Raw genomic sequence first — 18,672 nt, 5'->3', positions numbered from 1 at the left:
ACAGGTGTCCTTCCTACAGCTGTGAAGTCTGTACAGTGAAGACAGGTGTCCTTCTACAGCTGTGAAGACTGTACAGTGAAGACAGGTGTCCTTCCTACAGCTGTGAAGTCTGTACAGTGAAGACATGTGTCCTTCCTACAGCTGTGAAGACTGTACAGTGAAGACAGGTGTCCTTCTACAGCTGTGAAGTCTGTACAGTGAAGACAGGTGTCCTTCCTACAGCTGTGAAGACAGGTGTCCTTCCTACAGCTGTGAAGACATGTGTCCTTCCTACAGCTGTGAAGACATGTGTCCTTCCTACAGCTGTGAAGACTGTACAGTGAAGACATGTGTCCTTCCTACAGCTGTGAAGTCTGTACAGTGAAGACATGTGTCCTTCCTACAGCTGTGAAGTCTGTACAGTGAAGACATGTGTCCTTCCTACAGCTGTGAAGACAGGTGTCCTTCCTACAGCTGTGAAGACTGTACAGTGAAGACATGTGTCCTTCCTACAGCTGTGAAGTCTGTACAGTGAAGACAGGTGTCCTTCCTACAGCTGTGAAGTCTGTACAGTGAAGACAGGTGTCCTTCTACAGCTGTGAAGACTGTACAGTGAAGACATGTGTCCTTCCTACAGCTGTGGTAGGAGCTACATGTCCTGCACACACCTCTCACATCGCCTCCTTCTAAGGCATCTGGTGGGTGTCCTTTTTATCTCCACCAGGCGGTGCTGGCCTGCAGGGGATTGTGTGTGTGTGTGTGTGTGTGTGTGTGTGTGTGTGTGTGTGTGTGTGTGTGTGTGTGTGTGTGTGTGTGTGTGTGTCCACATACTACTGAACCTATCAGCTTAATATTTTTGTGTAGTTATGACTGTATGATCGACCTCTCATGGTTGCGGTGACTCAAAACCTTTCAAAAACATTTATGCTTTCTCTCTCTCTCTGTCTCTCTCCTCTCTCCCCCCCCCTTCTCTCCTCTCTCCTCTCTCTCCCCCTCTCCCCCCTCTCTCTCCTCTCACTCTCTTGCTCTCTCCCCCCTCTCTCTCCTCTCACTCTTTCTCTCCCCTCGCTCCCCCTCTCTCTCCCTCACTCTCTCTCTCTCTGTCTCTCTCCTCTCTCCCTCACTCTCTCTCTCCTCTCTCTCTCCCCCCTCTTTCTCTCCCCTCTCTCCCCTCTCACTCTGTCTCTCTCCTCTCCCCTCTCTCCTCCTCTCTTTCTCTCCCCTCTCTCCCTCACTCTCTCTCTCCTCTCTCTCTCCCCCCTCTTTCTCTCCCCTCTCACCCCCCCCCCCAGACCTGACTTGGCTGTGGTTTTCCTGATCATTAGTGAAAGCAGAGCTACTAGACTGTGACCAAAATGGTGGCCTAGCATAGCAAACCATTTCTTTTTGTTAAGTGCAGGTTCATGTCAGACTTGGTTGCAGTCATGTGAGGGAGCACCGAGGAGGCTGCACATCCACAGACTGACAGTCATGTGAGGGAGCACCGAGGAGGCTGCACATCCACAGACTGACAGTCGTGTGAGGGAGCACCGAGGAGGCTGCACATCCACAGACTGACAGTCGTGTGAGGGAGCACCGAGGAGGCTGCACATCCACAGACTGACAGTCGTGTGAGGGAGCTCCGAGGAGGCTGCACATCCACAGACTGACAGTCGTGTGAGGGAGCACCGAGGAGGCTGCACATCCACAGACTGACAGTCGTGTGAGGGAGCACCGAGGAGGCTGCACATCCACAGACTGACAGTCATGTGAGGGAGCTCCGAGGAGGCTGCACATCCACACACTGACAGTCGTGTGAGGGAGCACCGAGGAGGCTGCACATCCACAGACTGACAGTCGTGTGAGGGAGCACCGAGGAGGCTGCACATCCACACACTGACAGTCGTGTGAGGGAGCACCGAGGAGGCTGCACATCCACACACTGACAGTCGTGTGAGGGAGCACCGAGGAGGCTGCACATCCACAGACTGACAGTCGTGTGAGGGAGCACCGAGGAGGCTGCACATCCACAGACTGACAGTCGTGTGAGGGAGCACCGAGGAGGCTGCACATCCACAGACTGCCAGTCGTGTGAGGGAGCACCGAGGAGGCTGCACATCCACAGACTGCCAGTCGTGTGAGGGAGCACCGAGGAGGCTGCACATCCACAGACTGACAGTCGTGTGAGGGAGCACCGAGGAGGCTGCACATCCACACACTGACAGTCGTGTGAGGGAGCACCGAGGAGGCTGCACATCCACAGACTGACAGTCGTGTGAGGGAGCACCGAGGAGGCTGCACATCCACAGACTGACAGTCGTGTGAGGGAGCACCGAGGAGGCTGCACATCCACAGACTGACAGTCATGTGAGGGAGCACCGAGGAGGCTGCACATCCACAGACTGACAGTCATGTGAGGGAGCACCGAGGAGGCTGCACATCCACAGACTGACAGTCATGTGAGGGAGCACCGAGGAGGCTGCACATCCACAGACTGACAGTCATGTGAGGGAGCACCGAGGAGGCTGCACATCCACAGACTGACAGTCATGTGAGGGAGCACCGAGGAGGCTGCACATCCACAGACTGACAGTCATGTGAGGGAGCACCGAGGAGGCTGCACATCCACAGACTGACAGTCATGTGAGGGAGCACCGAGGAGGCTGCACATCCACAGACTGACAGTCATGTGAGGGAGCTCCGAGGAGGCTGCAAGTCCACAGACTGACAGTCGTGTGAGGGAGCACCGAGGAGGCTGCACATCCACAGACTGACAGTCGTGTGAGGGAGCTCCGAGGAGGCTGCACATCCACAGACTGACAGTCATGTGAGGGAGCTCCGAGGAGGCTGCACATCCACAGACTGACAGGCAAAACCTTTTTATTAGCCAGACCTTTTAGCTTGAGCGCTGCATATTAAACACTTTTTTCCATATTTCCCGTTCAATCAACTTGATCGCTGTGCAAAAGTCTTATAATGGAGGGGCGTCCAGGTGGCGTGGTGGTCTATTCCATTACCTACCATCACGAGGATCGCTGGTTTGAATCCCCGTGTTACCCCAGGTTTGGTCGGGCGTCCCTACAGACACAACTGGCCGTGTCTGCGGGTGGGAAGCAGGATGTGGGTATATGTCCTGGTCGCTGCACTAGCGCCTCCTCTGGTCGGTTGGGGAGCCTGTTCAGGGCGAGGGGGAACTGGGGGTATAGCGTGATCCTCCCACACGCTACGTCCCCTTGGTGAAACTCCTCACTTTTTGCCCCTTTTTCTCCCCAATCGAGCCAATTACCCCACTCTTCCGAGCCGCCCCAGTCTCTGCTCCACCCCCTTTACTGATCCGGGGAGGGCTGCAGACTACCACATGCCTCCTCCCATACATGTGGAGTCACCAGCCGCTTCTTTTCACCTGACAGTGAGGAGTTTCACCAGGGGGACGTAGCGCGTGGGAGGACCATGCTATTCCCCCCAGTTCCCCCTCCCCCTGAACAGGCTCCCCGACCGACCAGAGGAGGCGCTAGTGCAGCGACCAGGACACATACCCACATCCTGCTTCCCACCCGCAGACACGGCCAGTTGTGTCTGTAGGGACGCCCGACCAAGCCGGAGGCCACACGGGGATTCAAACCAGCGATCCCCGTGTTGGTAGGCAACGGAATAGACCACCACACCACCTGGACGCCCCTGCTTTGAATTCTTTTTACTTTGAATTTTTGCACACATTAAAATACAAACGTGAAGACATTGCTATTCCTACAGTAGATGCATATTTCCTGCCACTGTGAAACCCAAATCAAACCTGTGAATGAATCTATATATTCATGTATGTCAGTCTCCACCCCGTCTGTGTGCATGTCTGTCATTCACCTGGAGAGGCGGGCTCTGCGGGTAAAGGCAGATCTTGCATCTCCCAAATCCTGACACTGCCATCTTCAGAACAGGATATCAGCTCACTGAAAGATAAAATGTGGAAACATCACAACTGTAAAGCATCATCCTGACAAATGGCTGACCACATACTGACATACTGTAACAGACACTAAAACACAATGCAACCGAGTGGCCAGGAAAACAAGGAAGAGCCAATGTATGGAATGCATAAATCTTAATTTAGGCATTTTTCTTTTAAATCTTCGACCTGCTTCTTGAGGTTTGCTAGAGTGATACTACTTCATCCGACCATGTTGGCAGCCCTTCCTCAACGGCTTTTACATTGGCTGTAACGTGGTCTATTCCTGCACGGATTGTGGTTGTATTGTTAGCAATTTAAAAGTTAAATTAAATGATTTTTTTAAATATTTAATTTTTTTATTTTATTTTAAATTTAATGTAAAATAAATAAAAAAATTAAATTTAAATGAAATTAAAAATTAAAAATATTTACATTTATTTATTTTGAGTTTATTTAATTTAAAAAATTTCAAAAAATTAAATTCAGTTAAAAATTAAATTAGACATTTGATGAGTGTATTATTAGTGTGATGATAAGTATTTTTCTTTTTTTTTTTAAATTCAAGACATAAAACCAGCTGTTAGTGAGTGTAAATCACCTGTCGGAGAGCAGCATGGTATGTAAGACATTCGAATCGTGTGCAGTTTTCCTGTAGGCCACGACAGTCTTGGTCAGAACGCTGTACACATACAGACCACTGCCCACAGCCGCCAGGATGAACTGTAACACATCACCACACATTCTGTTAAGAACAACAATAAAACTAAACACTCTTGCATATCTGATCATGTCTGCTGTTGCTCTTCTATCTGAGAATTGCAATTTGGGTACGGTATCCACCATCCCCTCTCCCCACCTTGCCATTGGTGGTCAAATTCTGAATGGACATCTCGCTGGGTTTGAAAAGACCCAATCTGTTTTCAGCCAGGGTGTCGGCCTGAGACTCCTCCCAAAGGATGTGCTCGTAAGCCACGATATTCCAGTCCACCGCATCCCACAGGATCAGCTCTCCCACATGGGAACCACTGGCAAACACATCATCTGGAGAAAAGCCCTCGTGAAGTCAGCACCGCCATCACAAACACCAGAGGGACGTGTCGGGGAGAATAAAACAATATTTCAGCTACGTAACAGTTTCCGAACAGTCTGATGGAGACGAACCGTTGACGTTGATGAGAGCTCGGATGTTGTCCTGGTGGTCAGACAGACAGCGGATTTCAGCCACTGTCAGTGAGGACTCGGTAGAGCCCGTCAGTCTGTATATAACTGCAAAGAGGGAGGGGGGACACAACTTGTTGAACGTCGTTAAGATTTTATTTTATTTTGAGATACTTTATTGACCCCCGCGGGGAAATGCCTCACTGCATTTAACCCATGCTAGCTGTGTAGCTAGGAGCAGCGGGCAGCCGCCGTGCAGCGCCTGGGGACCAACCCCAGTTATTTCTTCCCGCTGCCTTGCTCAGGGGCACAGACAGGCGTATTAACCCTAACATGCATGTCTTTTTTCATGGTGGGGTAAACCGGAGCACCCGCAGAAAACCCACCGCAGACACAGGGAGAACATGCAAACGACCTGGGATGACCCCCAAGGTTGGACGACCCTGGGGTTCGAACCCAAGACCTTCTTGCCATGAAGCAACAGCGCTAACCACTGGGCCACCGTGCCGCCCAAGATAAGAAGAGAAGTCTTGAAGAGACGTGTTTACAGAGTTGCATGAGGCTGCATGATGCATTTGTTCATGCATAGCCGACATGGGAGCGGTGGAGTGTGGATCAACAACATACCTATCTCTTTATCCATGGATGCTGCCATACAGTTCTTAGGCAGCTCAATCACAGCAGTTATACCTGCAGAGATGGAAACCGTTATGACATTAACGTACAGTCTTTGTATGAAGACAGCACCGTCCCTGCTGTGTGTAGGTATTGCAGGTTATCCAAACTGTGCTGGGGCTTACCGGTATCACTGTGGCTCTGCCTCTGACACTGCAGCTGAAAGTCTTTATTCCACACACACAGTTCATCCCCACCTGAGACCCACACACACAGGCGCTCCAGCACCAGCAAGCACTGAGAGAGAGACGGGGGGAAGAGAGAGAGAGAGAGAGAGACAGAGAGACGGGGGGGGGGGGCAGAGGGAGAGAGAGAGACAGAGTGAGAGAGAGCGAGAGGGAGAAAGAGAGAGATAGAGCGAGGGAGAGGGAGAGGGAGCGACAGAGGGAGAGAGACAGACAGAAAGAGGGAGGGAGAGAGACAGACAGACAGAAAGAGGGAGAGGGGAAGAGACAGAGGGAGAGAGACAGACAGAAAGAGGGAGAGGGGGAGAGACAGAGGGAGAGAGACAGACAGACAGAAAGAGGGAGAGGGGAAGAGACAGAGGGAGAGAGACAGACAGAAAGAGGGAGAGGGGGAGAGACAGAGGGAGAGAGACAGACAGAAAGAGGGAGAGGGGGAGAGACAGAGGGAGAGAGACAGACAGAAAGAGGGAGAGGGGGAGAGACAGACAGAAAGAGGGAGAGGGGGAGAGACAGAGCAAGAGAGACAGAGAACAATTTCAGTACATAACAGATATTTTTCTTGACCCACTTACATATAACACACACACACACGTGCCCCTGCACAACACACACACACACACACACACAAATGAAATATAATCAATCTGTGTAATTAGCCTCTGTGTAATTAGCCTCAGTCTAGGAGCAGAAGGATGCAATTGCAATTTTTCTTAAAAATCATAAATGGCAGAGCATCCTACCGTGTCAACATGTTTTAACTGATACGTCACGTGTGTGTCAGAAGTCACATGTCCTGCTAACACACACTTAATTACTCCAAAAAGACGTGACGGAGAAAATACCAAGAAATCCTCCTCCCATTCAAGAAGTTGTCGTATGAAAGACCTGTGGCTTTCAAATAACACATAAGCAATCTGCAGAGGCCGTGTTGAGCGTTCTACATAAAACCCTGCTGACGTGTTGGGAGGCAACGTTAAACTGCCGCGGTCAAACACATTTATTCACTTTTAGATTAACTCGTTTTAAACAGATAAAGCAATAAATCATTAAAACCGGTAGACTTTGCGAGTAAATAGACTGCAACAAACCCTGAAACCTGGAAAAATAGAGAAGAACCAAGGCACTCAACTTGTAGGGAACAAACCAGAAAATGTCCTTGGCAAGTTCAACTGAAAATGATCCAAATTATTACAATAACTGCTGTATTTTTGAAAAATAATAGGGGTTATCTATCAACCGATCAGAATAAATACTATCAGAGATTTATCCCCTGTAAGTCAACACACTGCGTATAACAGTTAGGTGTATGGGCAAGAGGTACAAGAGGAACGTTCATCAGAATCACAAAACATGAGCTTCCAGTAACAGAAAGATGATGATAATATACAAGTTTATCACTGCACTTAAGAAACGGGTCAGATCCAAATCTTCATTCAGCCCACCTTAGTGGTTTTCTCTAAGTTTATGAATCCAAACATCTGGATGCATCACCCTTATGTTTCTCTTCAAAATGTTTGACCAAGGGATGATCCTCATAACTGATTCTTTTATTTATATATTTATGTGTTGCTGTTTCATTCTGCCGATGTAAAACTGAAGGAGGAGGAGGAGGAGGAGGACAACAAGGAAGAGGAGGAGGATGATTCAGGAATTGGGAATCAGGAACACTGTCATTTCACTTGTTTCCCCCAGCCCATAGCAGTGTAACACAAAGACAAAAACGTATATCCAAAAACTACAAGAACACATATATATCCAAACTACAACACATATATTCAAACTAAACACATATATCCAAACTTAACACATAGTATATATCCAAACTAAGAACACATACGTATATCCAAACTAAGAACACATATATCCAAACTAAGAACACATATATCCAAGCTAAGAACATATATATCCAAACTAGAACACATATATCCAAACTAGAACACATATATCCAAACTAAGAACACATATATCTAAACTAAGAACACATATAGCCAAACTAAGAACACATATATCCAAACTAAGAACACATATATCCAAGCTAAGAACACATATATCCAAACTAAGAACACATATATCCAAACTAGAACACATATATCCAAACTAAGAACACATATAGCCAAACTAAGAACACATATATCCAAACTAAGAACACATATATCCAAACTAAGAACATATATCCAAACTAGAACACATATATCCAAACTAAGAACACATATATCCAAACTAAGAACACATATAGCCAAACTAGAACACATATATCCAAACTAAGAACACATATATCCAAACTAAGAACACATATATCCAAACTAGAACACATATATCCAAACCAAGGACACATATATCCAAACCAAGGACACATATATCCAAACTAAGAACACATATAGCCAAACTAAGAACACATATATCCAAACTAGAACACATATATCCAAACTAAGAACACATATATCCAAACTAAGAATACATATATCCAAACTAGAACACATATATCCAAACTAAGAACACATATATCCAAACTAAGAATACATATATCCAAACTAAGAACACACATATCCAAACTAGAACACATATATCCAAACCAAGGACACATATATCCAAACTAGAACACATATAGCCAAACTAAGAACACATATATCCAAACTAAGAATACATATATCCAAACTAAGAACACACATATCCAAAGTAAGAACACATATATCCAAACCAAGGACACATATCTCCAAGCTAAGAATACATATATCCAAACTAAGAACACACATATCCAAACTAGAACACATATATCCAAACCAAGGACACATATATCCAAGCTAAGAATACATATATCCAAACTAAGAACATATATATCCAAACTAGAACACATATATCCAAACTAAGAACACATTTATCCAAACTAAGACACATATCCAAACTAAGAACACATAGCCAAACTAAGAACACATTTATCGAAACCAAGAACACATAGCCAAACTAAGAACACATATAACCAAACTAAGAACACATAGAGCCAAACTAAGAACACATATATCCAAACTAAGAACATATATATCCAAACTAAGAACACATATATCCAAACTAAGAACATATATATCCAAACTAAGAACACATATATCCAAACTAGAATACATAAATCCAATCTAAACACATATATATCCAAACTAAGAACATATATATCCAAACTAAGAACACATATATCCAAACTAGAATACATATATATCCAAAGTAAGAACACATGTATCCAAACTGAACACATATATCCAAACTAAACAATACTCCTTTCACACTGGCCAAAAAACCCCCGCTAACATCCGCCTTTGGTGGTGAATGTTACATTGGCCAAAGGCAGATGTTAGCGGGGTTTTTTGGCCAGTGTGAAAATGCCATAAGTATAATGTATATATCTAAGAGAATAAGTAGAACAAGAAGAAGAAGAAGAAGAACAACAACAACAACAAGGAGGAGCAGGGGGAGGATTCAAAGCTAGACCACGGCATCAAACGTTACCTTTACAGAAGACTGAAGATCTGAAATTGTCTGAACCCTGTTGCCTGTATAAGGGTCCCACAACTTGCAAATGACATTGAGGAAAATTCCACCTAAACCACAACACAACTTTTGAAATGATGTTAATACAATTCATTCAATGTGTTCAATTCAATGAACATTCAGTGTGTTTTTGTTGTATTGTGAGTAAAAATATTAAATCTGAAAAGGTGGTGACAAATGAACGGTGTGGTGAGTCCCCTGTAAAATGTTACCAAATTGTGTGTGTGTGTGTGTGTGTGGGTGTGTGTGTGTTAGTGTTTTGATTTGAGGATACACTGAGGGTGCGGTCCGAGGAAGCGGTAATGAGCGAGGTGTGGCGTGCGTCTCCGATGACTCTGGTGAAGGTGGTTATGGCTGTGATCTGCTGAGAATGGCCCTTCAACTCCAACAACTTCTCTCCAGTCTGACACCACAGACACACAGATGAACCCACAGGTCAGTTTTCTTCACAAGCACAAGGGTTTGTTTGGCTGCTGGTCAGACTAAGTAAACAGTTAGAAGACATCACACTGGACTCTGGAAACTCCAGATGGGCACTCATCACTATTTTTGACTCATTGATCAATTAATTGAAAAAAATAATCGATAATCGATTGTGAAAATAATCATCAGTTGCAGGCCCGATATGTTAAATAACTGTTTCACTTACTAGGCCTAGTCATTCAAATGTTCACAGCACTATTGTTTTTACAAAATGTGTCATTTGTAAAATATTTCAGGCTGCTGTGACTTACTTTTCTTTTTTTCTGTCCTTTCTAAGTTTTAGATTCGCTCATGATTCATGCCTACGCTACAACGTACACTGCAATGCTTTGTTTTCCAGTAAAACATCACATTAGGAACAATATCTGACTTCATTTTATTACAACTTTACAGGCTAATTTCTTCACTATTTACCAGAATTACCATACTCTAAATGTGACGTGTTGTTGTTCCAGATGCCCTAATGGGCGGTGCACCCACTGCATATGGACGTCCAGGTATATGTGTAAATATACAACTATATGTCTGGGTAAATATACATGTCGCTGGTCATGCTGGCCGGCTGCACAAACCCCAGATGGAAACCCTGGTATGTACACACGTAAGAAAGCATACGAGGAAGTAAGTAAATGAACAGATAAATCAGTTTATCGTTCACCTCAACGTTCCACACCAAAACCATCCCATCATCTCCTGCTGAGGCACACCTGCAAAACAAAGGAAATGGATAAGACATGTGTTTGGTCTTTTTTTTTTTTTTTGTGGATTTTTTCCCCTTTTTCTCCCCAGTTGTACCTGTCCAATCACCCCACTCTTCCGAGCCGTCCCGGTCGCTGCCCCCCCCCCCTCTGCCGATCCGGGGAGGGCTGCAGACTACCACATGCCTCCTCCCATACATGTGGAGTCGCCAGACGCTTCTTTTCACCTGACAGTGAGGAGTTTCACCAGGGGGACGTACTGTGTGGGAGGATCACGCTATTCTCCCCAGTCCCCCCACCCGGACAGGCGCCCCGACTGACCAGAGGAGGTGCTAGTGCAGTGACCAGGACATACACCCACATCTGACTTCCCACCCGCAGACACAGCCAATTGTGTCTATAGGGACGCCTGACCAAACCAGGGGTAACACAGGGATTCGAACCGGCGATCCCCGTGTTGGTATGCAACAGAATAGACCGCTACGCTACCCGGACAGACACCAAGAAATGTGTTGCTTTGTTCGCTTTTGATACATTGTGTATCAATATAAGTGAGTGTACTAACTAATAACCACTAACTGACTGATACTAGATATTCAACTTGAATATATGATGTGCTTTCATTACGGTGAAAATTTGAAAAGATAGTACAGTACCCAGTTAACCAAATAGTGTGTAAGAGTAAAACGAGGTACAACCTTAGGCCAAGGTATATTCTAGGTTAGCAGTCCTTATCTCTTGACTAAGAGTAGTCAAACACACAGACAATCTCTATTTGTGTAAGAACCCATTTATAGCACGTCAATCTCAACCGGAGAAATCTTAAAAACATCTGTCCCGAGGTTTAACACACCATCTCTTGCCCTTTGACCCCCAACCCTCTTCGCTACTTGTTCCTAAACTCAACAGACAAGATGAGAGGATAGAGAAGAGATAAGAGAAGAAGAGAGGAACTGTCAAGGATACATTTTCTGATTTCAAAAGCAATCAGAAGGGAATTTTATGGCCTTTGCCCCGGATCATGGACCTGTGTGTGGAGAGGACAAGACCCAGAGGAGGGGGTTATTATTGGAGGATGCCAGGCGTGACGCTGTGCTGGAGCCTGAAACCGGAGAAGCAACCCTCCACCTCGACACACACTCACTCTCACACACACACACACACACAAACAAAGTGTGCGCCCAACATACAATCTGACCACTTATGCAGGCCCACTGTACCATGCAAGTCAGTATGTTTCCACAAAAACAGCAGATAGCAGTGCGGGCACACAAGTTGTGTGTGTGTGTGTGTGGGGGGGGGGGGGGGGTGTACTGTCACATTAGGAGAGTAATAACAGTCTTAGGTTGTACTGTATTGTGCAAAGGAATACACACACAACCCTGTGATGTTGATGATTAGGCTCTTGTCATGCTCTGTAAGTTTGCTGTAGCGGAGGATCTTGTGTCAATCACACAGGGATAGAGACCAGCCAAGGGTAGAGAAAAGAGAGGGAAGCGAGAGAAGGAGAAGAAGAGGGCTGGCGGGCTGCTTACCTGAAGTCATCAATCTGCACCAGAAATCGAACAATGTCAAAATGTCCTTTCAGCACCTGCAACTCAGTGAACCAGTTTTTGGGCTGTTCTTCTCCAATGCACAGCACATGGCTTTTCTGCAGACACATGGAGGGAAAGTAACGATAAAAAAAAAAAAGACACGATTAGTACTGCAAAGTAGACTGAACCTCACTGGATGGCCAGGGAATGCAGGGCAGCTCAATAAACACAGGAAAGCTGCTTAAATACACCAGCAGTAAAGGGTGCTCCCCATGGTGAAGCCGTGTGTCTTACCTCCACTGAGCTCTGGGCCTCCCGACCGCCGAGAATCCACCGAAGCATGTTGGTTAAAAGACTGTTTCTGAGGAGCACATTGACAACAGACCCACAATCAGCATGTGAACAGGCACATCAGCGAAGCAGGGGATGCAACAGGAAACCACAAACGCAACGTCTTGATGCATGCTCACTAATCCATCCATCATCCAACCCGCTTATCCTGCGCTCAGGGTTGAGGCGATGCTGGAGCCTATCCCAGCAGCCATTGGGCGGCAGGCAGGGAGACACCCTGGACAGGCCGCCAGGCCATCACAGGGCATCGCACTACTAAGCATATCTCTCTGAAAAATGAGAGGCAAATAGTGACAGTCTCATACTTGATTTAAAAGATAAATCCCTCCCTAAACAAATCAACGACACTTTCTTAGTGCATTTCCTTTTCTAAGCCATGTTATCACAGCATTCAGAGAGGAACAACTGCCGTTTAGCTCCTCTTTGGCTCCAGCGGCTCGCTTTTTTTCAAGGTGGTAAGAACAGGCTTCGGAGATGACACTCTCTGCCTTTAAAATGGGACAAGTTAGACCACACTGTTGGTCTGAATTGCTCAGCTCTGCATCAGAGACAAACATAAGCATCCCCCACAGCCTAGCATCTCTCCCAGTGTTTGGGTTGGGCGGTACGGAGGCGCAGTGGTTAGCGCTGTCGCCTCACAGCAAGAAGGCCCTGGGTTCGAACTCCGGGGCTGTCCAACCTTGGGGGTCACCCCAGGTCCTTTCTGTGTGGAGTTCGCGTGTTCCCCCTGTGTCTGTGGTGGGTTTCCTCCGGCTGCTCCGGTCCCCCCCCCCCCCCCACCATCAAAAAGACATGTGTGTTAGGGTTAGTACTCCTGTCTGTGCCCCTGACCCGAGGCATGGCAGTTGCCGGGCGCTGCACGGCGGCTGCCCACTGCTCCTAGCTACACAGCTAGGATGGCTTCCATGCAGAAGGACGAATTTCCCCACGGGGGTCAACAAAGTAGTAAAAAGTAAAAGTAAGGAAACGGAGCGAGTTAGACCATACCGTGGTCTGAACGGCTCAGGTCTGCATCAGAGACAAACATAGGCAGCCCCCCCCCCCCCGCAGTCCAGCATCCCTCCCAGTGTTCGGGTTCTCCTGGGCTTGGGTTGGTTTTGCCTGACATACATACATACGAGAGTGCAGGGGGAAAGAAGTGGCCGCGTATAGCCACCTGGTCTATTCTAAAATAGCTGAATAAAAAAAAATGTAGTCCTTGATCGATACTTTTCTCTCTGAAAGTGGAGAAAATCACAGCCGGTTGACTCTGTCAGCACACGTGTCATCACTCACGTCAGTGACCTCCTCGGTCTCCACTGACCGCAGGTACCCCGCCGCCCTCGCGGACAACGCAGACACACAACACACAGCAAATGAGGGGTGTGCAAGTCTGTCTCACCGGTCATCGGAAGAGACGGACGGACGGACGGACGGACGATGGCCGCCTCCCGGCTAGCTAGCTCGCTGATGGGATAACGACGTGCCCCGTTTATCGTTTCCGGGCGACCACAGAAGCACACGAGAAACGACAGCAGGCGCGCACCGGGTGGCGTCTCTGAGCTCCGGCCGCGCTGGACTCGACGGCGCGTACTTCCCAGCGACGACGACAACAACACTTCCGTGTGACTCTGCCGACTACGGAAGCGGAAACTGGTCAAAATTAATACGAACGGCCAAAAATATAGATTTTTTTATAAAGGTAAACGCGCGTTTACTACACACATAACATCACTATAGAATACATCCCGGTATATTAATTTTAAATCTAATTAGAATAATGCGCATTTATAATATTAGCGTTATACGTGTAACTTTCAACTTTACCCCCATGGCATAGAGCAGTGTTTCTCAACCGGGGGTCCGCGGACCCCTAGTGGTCCGTGGTGTAATTGCAAGGGGTCCGTGAAAATAAAATATCTTTTAAAAAAAAGATCCTATGACATTTATAGAAACAGGATTATTTTACTCAAATGTGACTGAGACCTTTATCTACCTAAACTATAAAGGGTAACAGGACTTTTTTCTCTAATTACATCTTTTTCACAAGTGTAATCTATTGTATTTTAATAAGAGATCTCGCTCCCGTTTGCATTGTTAAAAGTTACTGAATACATATTCTGTTTTGTTACATATATCTGAAAGTTACTGAATACATATTCTGTTTTGTTACATATATCTGAAAGTTACTGAATACATATTCTGTTTTGTTACATATATCTGAAAGTTACTGCATAAGAATTCTGTTTTGTTACATATATCTGAAAGTTACTGCATAAGAATTCTGTTTTGTTACATATATCTGAAAGTTACTGCATAAGAATTCTGTTTTGTTACATATATCTGAAAGTTACTGCATAAGAATTATGTTTTGTTACATATATCTGAAAGTTACTGAATACATATTCTGTTTTGTTACATATATCTGAAAGTTACTGCATAAGAATTCTGTTTTGTTAACTATATCTAAGTTACAACTGAAAGCTCTTATGTTTGCCCCAAAGAGTGAATAAATGCTATCATGCAATTTAAAATGCAGTTTCTACTGTTTCTATCAAATTGCAACCCCCCTCCCCCAAGATCAGGTGGAGGGGTCCTCAGGGTAGATCAAAAATACGCAGGGGGTCCAGGACCCCAAAAAGGTTGAGAACCACTGGCATAGAGGACTTTCACCACTAGATGGCAGTGTATAACAATCCCCTGAGAGCGACGTCGGTCTCAAACGTCCCTTAAGCAGCTTGATTGAGATTTCTTATTGAGCACAAATGTTTTATTTTGAGAACACTTGATGATTAATTGGCAGAACTGGGCTGAGGAGAGGGCGTAATACTTTTTTTAAAAAAATATTTTGATCTTTGTATCATCTTAAAAAAAGAAGAAAAATGTGACCAACGTCCTGCATTTTTTTTCTTTTACCAAAATTCACCCATATGTTTGTAGTTGTTCGTCCCCTTCCTCCACATTTAGACCATTTGTGTTTCTGCCCCCTTTGTTCCATGGCAGCATCCACTCTGTGCTTCTGCATTACTACATTTTCTACCTCTCTGTCTGCATTTAAACAACCCCCATCTCAAACTCTCTCTCTCTCTCTCTCTCTCTCTCTCTCTCTCTCTCTCTCTCTCTCTCTCTCTCTCTCTCTCTCTGTCTCTAGCTGTGTCTCCTCTGCTCTCCAGATTGAGACGACACGCAGCGTAGGGCCTGTGACCTTCATGGTGGCTCAGATCCACGGCTGGCACTGATTTCTGATTTAGTGTCGATCCGCTGCGCTTGTCAGGGGCTGCAAGGTGCTTTCCATGCGGTAATAGAAAAGCTCAAGGGCAGCTGGAGAAAGGAGGAGGGTTAGGGAGAGGGATTGTTGGAGGTGGAGTGAAGGGGTTTAAAGGTGTGGCTGGTGGATCGACGAGGCGCTGATGTTTAACTGTCAGATAGCTAAAGTGAACGAGTCAAATATGCAGTGGGTCTGAGGGCTGTGATGTGAGCTATTCGCTAGAGAGTTGGTTCTGAGTGGGGGAACCTGCATGAGTATTTGGTTTAAATTACATTCCCTTTGTAGTGTGTGCATTGTTGTGGGTGAAACCCCCCCCCCCTCTGGATCATTACACTTAGATGCAGGACATTTTAAAAAAAGAGGTGAGATGACAGGGGAAAATGACTCGAGAATAGCAGTATTTTTGAAGGATTTAATCAAAGATTAAAATGATACATGTGACATATACATCAAATTGGTTGGCAAGCAACAAAGTGGGAAAATAAAACAGCAGAAAATGTGTAACGAGCACGAATGACTAGACTCGCTAGCCGTTTGGCTGACGGGTCGGACCCATTTGGCGACTGGTAGTCGCCCGTGGTGCGGGAGATCCGGGTTCGCGTCCCGGCTGCGGCGGATTTCCGGCTGCCCCCCCGAATTCCTTACATTGGTGTCAGAAGTGGGATGGTGAGACCGCGAGGCCACCGGAAGCGCGTGCGCTCAGAGGCGTGAAGGAGCTAGTGTTGAAGCGCGGGGACGCGCTTCCCGAAGGAGGGGTGTAACGAGCACGGACGACTAGACTCGCTAGCCGGTTGGCTAACGGGTCAGACCCTTTAGTCGACTGGTTAACATAGTCGCTCGTGGTGCGGCGGATTCCCGGCTGCCCCCCGAATTCGCTACACATGGGAGCACTCGAAGGACCAGAGTTCTGGAGTACGACGGGGCGGAGTACAAGTAAGTGGTTCCTGGGAACAGCAGCCGTAGTCTTGAAGAGATGATGTGTCAGATATGAGCAATGGCAAGAATCAGCTAAGAGGGGAAGTCATGATGCTGTAAGCCAACGAACAGTAAACACTGTAGAAGACCAGCAGTCAGAGCAAAGCAAGTCTTCCTCCCTGCTCTCCCTCCCCTCGTGCCCTAACTCACCCCCCATCTCCACCCTGAAAGGAAAACAAATGGCTATGATGATGGGAACGGAATTAAGCTGTAATTTAACAGTGAGCTAGCAACAGTATTCAATAAAAAAGCCCCTCCCTCGCGGTACCAGCAGGGTCTTGTAGCAGAGAGGCTCATTCCTGACCAACACTCTTCCCTGTCCTTCTTCATCAGCCTTCCACTGTGTTCTGCTTTACCTACTCCGGCCCCTGCCCACATGCCGCATGCACCCACACACACACAACACAACACAACACAACACAACACAACACAACACACCACAACACTCCACACCACACCACACCGCACAACACCACACCACACCACACCACACCACACCACACCACACCACACCTCACCACACCACACCACACCACACCACACCACACCACACTACACCACACCACACCACACCGCACAGCACAACACAACACAACACCACAGGCGGCCGCACAGGTCTAAAGCTCACGAGTCACATGATCTGTACACTTCCTGCATGCATAAAGACGTTTCTGCAGGGATGCCTGTTATTATTTTAATTCCTCTTATTTTAAGAAGGGCTTTTTGTAAACAAAATGACTGCATTGTGTTTTCTCTCCAAACTATTGCATTTAGCTCGAGTACTTTAAAGTGCACCTTAAATACCACGCTGCCTAATGTATGTGTCTAACTGCTGCATGTGTTTGTACAGCCCCTATAGGAGACATGCGGTCATCTATGCTGTCACGTCACAGGTCATTTCAAACAAACCAAAACCTCCAGGATAAATCTGATCAGTCAACATGATGCAGAGGAAGATACTGTGATCTTCATCCCCTTCAACAGCTGCCCAAAGAGCATACATGACTACATTCAACCCTCTGTCACTCTGATTTGTCACAAGAGTGTGACTATAATCGCTGTGTTTCAGTCATCATAGGTTAATTATCATCGCTGACCTCTTAAATGCATGCACACACACACACATACGCACACACATGTACACACATACATGCATGCACATAAATACATACACACACATACATGTACACACATACATACATACACACAAATACATACACACACATACATACACACATACATACATGCACACAAATACACACACACACACACACATGCATAAAGACTGACATTTAAGAACTGGGGATTATAAAAGCTATTAGCTGTGTAAACCTTAACCTGGGGCAGTAGAACATAACTGCACTGTGGTGTACTTAGATACACACATTCACTACCTGTCTATCCGACCGACTGGCTGTCCTGTTTTCAGTGTCTGTCTCCCGCTTCTCCTTCTCTGCTTCCCTCCCTCTACACCCCCACTTGATGACCCACTAATGTTCTGTTCATTTCCTCTTATGAATAGATAATAGGCAAAAATCAAATCTCTTCATTTGCATGTAATATAATTAAGATATTTTCAAACAAAGACGGAAGGAGAGAGCTCCGAGGCGTCAGTCGGTCCCAGGGGAAAGGACCACAGCCGGTGCCACAAGGTCTTTCCACTGAAACTATAACAAGACCTTCCGTCGGCACTCTTTTCCAACAGCTGGAACAACAGTCACCCAACAGACACCTGCCAAATAAAATTACACTTAGCTGGCCTCAATAACCCTCGATTTACTCATTTATTTATTTACTCATTTATTTATTTATTTATTTGTTTTATTTGTTATATACTGTAGTACATCGACCTCCATCCCCTGAGAAGACCAGTTGGAACAAGTGCATTTCTGTATCGCTGATGGATTGTGTACCTTACATCACC

The 18,672-nt window shown here is 46.2% G+C and overlaps 1 protein-coding gene across 2 annotated transcripts in view; it reads right to left on the bottom strand.

Moving 5' to 3' along the window:
* The window catches only part of wdr41 (WD repeat domain 41), a 31,241-nt gene extending 17,128 nt beyond the window's left edge, over positions 1–14,113 (bottom strand). For both annotated transcript variants that reach the window (XM_056291222.1, XM_056291221.1), the window contains exons 1-12: positions 13,908–14,113; positions 12,470–12,536; positions 12,176–12,291; positions 10,601–10,649; positions 9,734–9,862; positions 9,418–9,480; positions 5,863–5,974; positions 5,690–5,752; positions 5,066–5,170; positions 4,761–4,945; positions 4,503–4,624; positions 3,820–3,905 (exon numbers count right to left, since the gene is read on the bottom strand). In XM_056291222.1, coding sequence (XP_056147197.1) covers positions 3,820–3,905; positions 4,503–4,624; positions 4,761–4,945; positions 5,066–5,170; positions 5,690–5,752; positions 5,863–5,974; positions 9,418–9,480; positions 9,734–9,862; positions 10,601–10,649; positions 12,176–12,291; positions 12,470–12,517 — 1,078 coding nt within the window. In that variant the 5' untranslated portion in view covers positions 12,518–12,536; positions 13,908–14,113. The remainder of the gene's footprint in view (positions 1–3,819; positions 3,906–4,502; positions 4,625–4,760; positions 4,946–5,065; positions 5,171–5,689; positions 5,753–5,862; positions 5,975–9,417; positions 9,481–9,733; positions 9,863–10,600; positions 10,650–12,175; positions 12,292–12,469; positions 12,537–13,907) is intronic.
* Between the last annotated feature and the right edge of the window lie 4,559 nt (positions 14,114–18,672).

The sequence above is a fragment of the Lampris incognitus genome, chromosome 12, assembly GCF_029633865.1.
Source record: "Lampris incognitus isolate fLamInc1 chromosome 12, fLamInc1.hap2, whole genome shotgun sequence".
Classification (NCBI taxonomy): domain Eukaryota; kingdom Metazoa; phylum Chordata; class Actinopteri; order Lampriformes; family Lampridae; genus Lampris; species Lampris incognitus.
Note: the sequence above shows the minus strand (reverse complement) of the source record. Positions and strands in the feature narration are given on the sequence as shown.